General features: G+C 43.8%; 1 protein-coding gene across 1 annotated transcript; it reads right to left on the bottom strand.

Moving 5' to 3' along the window:
* Positions 1-552: 552 nt before the first annotated feature.
* On the bottom strand, positions 553-3049 carry LOC125541417 (WAT1-related protein At5g64700-like). The gene is made up of 7 exons (XM_048704835.1): positions 2713-3049; positions 2544-2606; positions 2068-2184; positions 1573-1828; positions 1330-1485; positions 1091-1242; positions 553-971 (listed from the first exon to the last, which is right to left on the bottom strand). The coding sequence occupies exons 1-7, from the start codon at positions 2892-2894 to the stop codon at positions 803-805; spliced, it is 1095 nt and encodes a 364-aa protein (XP_048560792.1). The 5' UTR covers positions 2895-3049; the 3' UTR covers positions 553-802.
* Positions 3050-6929: the final 3880 nt, after the last annotated feature.

Below are 6929 nucleotides of genomic sequence, written 5' to 3'. Positions count from 1 at the left end.
CATCGCCCAGCCGGCTCACGCAACGCTGCCGACCTTCTGGATCGCCCTTGGCCCTTTTGATCCGACGTGTAACCGACTGACATGACATGCACGAGTCCCGTTTCTACACGACATGGGAAACGTTCCACTGAGATGAGATGCAGTTCCTAATTCCAACTCAGGATCCGATTAATCAATCAATCAACAGTGGGCGACTTGTTCCACGGCAGGGCTCATCGTGATTCGTGAAACCACGACAATGTGGTCGCCGTACATCCGTACTGGCATGTGAGAGCTTCTTAATTCTTTCCTTCTGCAAATATATATATTACTCCTCCTATGTGCTCCACTTACTTGCACTGATCTGGAGCTGACTTGCTGCTTGTTTGTTTACGCAAGATATTGTCAATCCTAACCAGTCATCAGTAGCCACTGTAGTACGTAACATATTTCGCCGTCAGGACTTTGGCCATCATGGACATGGTGGCAAACACACGGCAGTGACCCAAAAAGCAACGGCACCTGATCTGATGCCCGTAAAATAGTGCGTGCTGAAGCCACCCACATAGGAGCTCACTAAAAGCATCTGAAACTTGTTTTATTAATTCGGTACATACAACATCAACGGGAGACGTCTGGTACTAGCTACTTGAAAGGAAACCATCAGGCAGAAAGTGGGTACAGCAATGGCGCACTGCCCATCTTATCGTCCTGGCCTGCCGCCAGTTCACGGTGCATGCGTTGCATTCCAACACAGTCCGGAACCAGTAGTATGTCCTGACACAATCTTTTCTGTCCCATCGCCGATCACTGCTTGCTTGGCTCAGACCTTTGCCGCCGCATCATCCGGCACTCGGGCCTGCTCCTTGTCTTGCAGCTCCTGGGCAGGTTTACCGCCACCCATCTTGTTCGTGTCGTCGTCTTTTCTCTCCATGTTTTTCCCCCACAGTACGTTGTACAGGCCTCCAATCAGTAGTATCCCAGCAATTATACTGCTCGGGAAAAAATAATGGTACAAAGATTCAGCTTACATATAATAGTAGAGACGTAGAGTAGAGTTTAGTTGCACATTTATGAAGTCTCATGAGTAATTCTGGGCGCACGCACGTACCTTCCTAGGCTAACTGCCTCTCCTAAAACGAACGAAGATATGATGATTGTGAAGATCAGAGTGAGCGGCATGGACATGGCGAGGAACACCGGCCCCCTCTTGGCGATCGTCCACATTTGCATGTAGTACGAAAGCGCAGTCACGATCACGCCCTGCATGTTTTTATCCCATGGAGAAGCAAATCAACTTCCAGTAACTAATATGCAAATGAACATTGTTTTTGAGGCTCGGTTACGTACGCTGTAGATGATAGCGGCGAGGCTAATATTCCAGCCGATCTTCCACTTGGAGAAATCCCTCTCGGCTGCGACAGCCACCACGAAGGCCTGGACCGACGCGCATGAGATCTGCAGTGTGGTATTCATAAGCTTGGAAGTGTCCTCTATCAGTGGCCCCTGCACAAAAACCATCAACAAGTTGCAGCACGTCAGGGTCTGAAGCTCTGGAAAATGAACCTGAATTTTGAGTGTATGCATATTCACCTGAAGCACAGTCCACAAGCCTGCTAAAATATTGGAGAGTGTCATGAGGAAAATCCCAAATACCCACTGGTTCTTGGAGTAGGTTCCTGATCCGGAGGAGCTGTTGCTGCTGCCGTGCTGGAAGAGCCGGTGATGGTTGAAAGATCTGAACATTGGCCCCTCGTAGAAGGCCAGCACCGTGACGCCGGCGACGCAGCAGAGAATGCCTGCCACTTTTAGGTTGCCATGGAGCTTCTTCAGCTTCATAGACTCCATCCTGTCACATCACAGGGAATTTGTTCTTAGGGAAAGGAAAGTAACCGACATTGCAGCTTTTCCGCCCACACTTATTAAGTGCATGTTCTGAACTCTGTTACGTGTAGATCGTTCGGTTTTTGATTTGGTAAGCCAACAGAGAATGCATGTACTGGTTGATTTTGATGGCAAAAAAACACGAATGCTTCTTACAGGACAAGTATCGAGCAGAGGTCAGAATAGAAATAACACTTGAATTACCCAATTATGACCGCTAAGATGAAGGTAACCACCGGTTGAACATTGTACAACGCCGACGATGATGTCGCGGACGCATAGTTGAGACCAAGGTTAAATAAGACGCCACATGCGGTTACCCTGGGAACAAGAAAAGGTCAGGAATTAGACCAGGTAAGATAAGTAAGTCATTTATAATCCGAAAGTTGCAAGTTTTTAAGCGGCTTCAGGGAGAGCATAAGCAAGATGCACAAATTCTGGATATCCAGTGCAATACATGCACGCTGGAAGATCTCAAAGCACACGATCGGACACTTGATTGTGAAGTGTGTGCCCATATTTATATTGAAAGGTACACAAAGCTTGATTATTATTCTCCACACAGGAGACTATTGGGCAACTAGGCCATAGAGCCTGCATGCATTAGCTTTCTTTCTGAAACAAAACAACAAACTCGTGCATGAACTATGTGCCACTCACGCTAGAACAACTTAACATACCCATACAAGGCGTGCACGAACATCTTCCCTGCAATCTTCAACGTCACAGGTTTAGTCTTTTGCCTGCGCAATAAGAGAACCATGGTGCAGTAAGTATAAGTTATAAAACAGCGAGCCGGACAAGCAACAGACTGACATCGATCAAGGCGGTGTCAAACAAGAATCTCACCTCTCCAGAGCAAAAGCGATAGGGATGAGCACGAGCGCGGCGGTGGTATGACGGTAGAAGACGAAGACGAAGGGGTTCATGCCCTGATCCAGCGCAATCTTGCTCATGATGTGCATGCCGGAGTACATGACCCTGATGAGAACCACCGCGCCGTAAGCCTTGGCGCCGCCGGCACCACCCATCCTGATTTTGCTAGTATATTTCTGCAGCTAGCTCTGTGAAGGTATTAGCAGCAGAGACCTGTGCAGCCCTATATATACATTGCCAAAGGCGCCAGCGCAACAACCTAGTAAGAGCATATGCCCTTGCTCCTGTGTCTGTGTGCACCCCGGAGTGACACGGATAATCGACCCCAGGTACGCAGCTAGCTAGCTAGTGCACCATCGCCTAATCAGTGATGCATGCGCCAATGGGGCGAGAAGAAAGCGGATGGAAAATGCTGGATGAGTCGTGCGAGCAGAGCAGAGCGGAGGACACTTGGTGTGGGGTGATCCGAGCATCCACTCATGGAAATGGAAAAGATGACAGGGCAGTGATCTGAGTCGATCCCAACTAATTATTTAATTGTGTAGATTAGTGGCTCAGCTGTTACCATTTGGAGCCACAAGGCTCTCTTCTTGTGGAAAACGCAGAGGTTGCATGTAACAAACCGGGCGCATATTATGCAGACATACACACATGACCGAAAGGGGACAGGGGAATTAGTGACTGATGGGGCAAGCAAGCTGCCATGTAGAAAGCATGTGGAGATACACAAGGCAGGTGCATCGTGGTGTGCTGCTTCTGAATGTTCAAAGTGTGCACCAGGTCTGATTAATTGGATATCGTTTTGAGCATGAGAATTCCTTCACGCTGGATGTGTATGCCTGTTAGGTAACCCCATCTTTACCTCTGAAATGCAAAGTTTTTTGCACGGCTCGCGGCGGCTAACATATGCTGGATAACAGGTTCTTGTTGAGACAAATGCACAGTTTTTGCACGTACGGCTCGCTGCGACACAGTACATTGCCTTTTCAAACTATACTGGGTTCCAACAATAGAGGCAATAACGTGTTTTGCTCACAACGCGCCGGCGGTAGATGCAGAAGAAAGGAAGTGTTTATTTCTTCAAGGACTTGCTAATAATTTATTATTCTTTTTAAGGAAGTTCTTATAGGGCTGGTTTTATCTAATATATGGCATTTGGCCTTTTCGTAAAAAAGACACCTTGTAAACGTAAACCAAGGTTATAGGAAAATCAGCAACATATAATACAAAATTGGGTGTGTCTAGGGCACATCTAGATGTGCCCTAGTTATTGTACATCTAAGTGAGTGAATCAAGCACAAAGAGGAAAAGAAAAAAAGAAGAAGAAAATATCCACACGAATCTCGATGTAAGATCAATGACATAGGACTTAGATATGCAATACTTATGGCACATCTAGATGTGCTTTAGCAAAACTGTACAAAATTATACCATTAGATTCATCATGAAATATATTTTTATATGGCATATATTTGATATTGTAGATATGATATCTTTCTCAATAAACTTGATCAAAGTTTGTAAAGATCGGCTTCCACAACAAGTAATCCTCGCTACATTATAGGAGGGAGTACTTTTAGCCAGGAAGGCAATTTAATTACAGAATTGCTAATTTAGTTACTAAAAAGAACTATTGTTTACCATGGTCATTCTTACCTCTAGAGAGAGGTAAGAGTTGTTATGAATCCTAGTCTTTGATTGCTGGTTGTTATTGTTGTTTTGCCAAAAGATTGTATCGTTCCTCATGTATGGATCGCGACAAAAAAGAGAGATACCAATGCACATTACTGTATTTCTCTTTCCTAAACAAACTAACGTCTTGTTTGTAAAATCAAAGGGTTCACATCAATTAACTCAACATGTTTGTTGATGAACACACGAATTCTAAAGAGCTTTGACTTTTCATATTACTTCAGATGACGCGTAGAAAGATCTGACATATTTTAAAAAGGTTCTAACACATTAGCGAAATGAACTAAATATGTATGAATGGCTCAAAAAAAAATCATGTGCATCTTAAAAATCTACGAAGATATAAATTGGAGTTTAATTGTGTATGAACTTGAAAAAAATGTGAATTTTTTCTGTGAAACTAACTATTATCAACAGATTCTCAAACTTCATTTTGAACGAACTTATTCATATTCCAAAATTGTAACTTATCGACCATGCATAAATATTCTTTTGAACATGGTAGGAGGGTCGGCCGAACAAGGAGGAGTCCTCCCTCCCTACGCCAGAGGGGTCCTACCAGGACTCCACCTAGATTGCCTTGCCCTCCAAGCCAAGAGGGGTTTGGCTGACTTGGCTCCACCGGGTTGCCTTGTCCCTCAAGCAAGTGGGGCGGCCCAGTATGATCCTTTCGGAATGTTTTGGAACATTCCGTAACCTTTCAGTCATTTTTGAGAGTTTCCATCATGTCCTAGAATCTTCCCATACCTTTTGAAACACTTCCGGACATCATCGAAACTCTTCGGGACCTTCCGGAGTGCTTCCAACATCTTTAGAAACACTTTCTAAACCCTCCTATCTCAGTCTCCATTAAATCATAGCATTCCTAAATGTCGCGAAATGTTAAGTGTGTGACCCTATATGTTTGAGCATATGTGGATATGTCTGGAACATCTTCCGATTAATATCGCTAGCGGGATCTGGACAGCCATAACAATTCCCACATATTATCGAAGATCCTTAGTTATCGAGTGAACCTTCCACTACCACATTCGGGCCCCTTTGCCTCGCGGTACGTTAACTACCCAAGGCGACACTTTGAAGTTATCCATGTGATCAACTCCTTGATCGCCATACCCGGTCATCCTTGTTTCTGGTTTGTAATTTTTTTAATCATTTTCATATACAGGTATAGCCTAATTAACTCCATAGTCACAATACCTGGCCAGGCAATGCTAGATATCATGAACCGAGTGGGCCCATAGTGTATCTCTCTATCGCCGAAAGGGTAAATCCCATTCTTGACATATCTAGCACCACAACATACTTCATAACTTATCTGAAAGTCACCTTTATAATTAACCGGTTATGGAGTAACGTTCGATGACCTAGAATCAACCATCCGGTATCTAGGTCTATGATATTCTCATAGCTCATGGTCTAAGGACACAAGTAAACGTGGACACATTATGAGAAAACACTGACAACATTTTGACAACGTGATCTCGTAATATTTCATAAGTGGGTCTATCCAATATCATTGTTACCCTAACAATGTGTTCTCATTGTTGTAGACACCTTAGTTACATTAACAATGCCATGATCAGGAAAACAAGACCATCAAAAATACATGAGCTAGTCTAGAGGACTACCTAGAGATATGTTTGGTGTTTATTGTTCCACACATGCAATTATGTTTTCCTATGAATCTCATATTCAGGAACCAACACAATTCTAGCATAGAAAATAAACTTAATCGTGAACATGGAAATAGAACAACAACTTTATTATTGTCTCTAGGGCATATTTCAAAGAGTCTGTGACTTACACTAGAGTCAATACTCTAGTCAACACTAACAACTATGACATTCGGGTATTGCTCATGCTTTGCTTGTGGCAGAGGCTTCATCAACGGATGTGGCACATTCAGGTCTCTATGTATCTTGTATTTATTTATGTCTCCACGCTCCACTAATTTTTGGATGATGTGGAATCAGCTTTGTATACGTTTGGATTTCTGGCAGGACCTTGGCTCCTTGACCTGGGCTATGGCATCACTTCACTATTATCACAATAGAGTTTCATAGGTTCCAACGTGCTTGGAACCACAACAAGCTTGGGGACGAACTTCTTTATCCAAAATCCGCCATTGCCGCTTCTGAAGCAGCGATATACTCGGCCTCCATTGTATGAACTGCCATAGTGTCCTGCTTGGATCTCTTCTAGCTAACCACGCCACCATTTAGTGTATACACAAAGCTTGATTGAGATCGAAAATCTCCAGATCTTTAACAAAGCTAACATCGGTGTAACCCCTTACAATGAGCTCTTCCATCGTCGCCATTATATACAAGGAACATGCCCTTGCTCCTTTTTAAGTACTTAAGGATATTTTTCACTATTGTCGAGCGACCATGACTTGGATCACTCTAGTATCTTCCCGTAACACTTAGAGCATATGACACATCTGCTCTTCTACATATCATGACGTACATGCTTGATACAATCGTGAATGCATA

Source organism: Triticum urartu, chromosome 2 (genome assembly GCF_003073215.2).
Source record: "Triticum urartu cultivar G1812 chromosome 2, Tu2.1, whole genome shotgun sequence".
NCBI lineage: Eukaryota > Viridiplantae > Streptophyta > Magnoliopsida > Poales > Poaceae > Triticum > Triticum urartu.
Note: the sequence above shows the minus strand (reverse complement) of the source record. Positions and strands in the feature narration are given on the sequence as shown.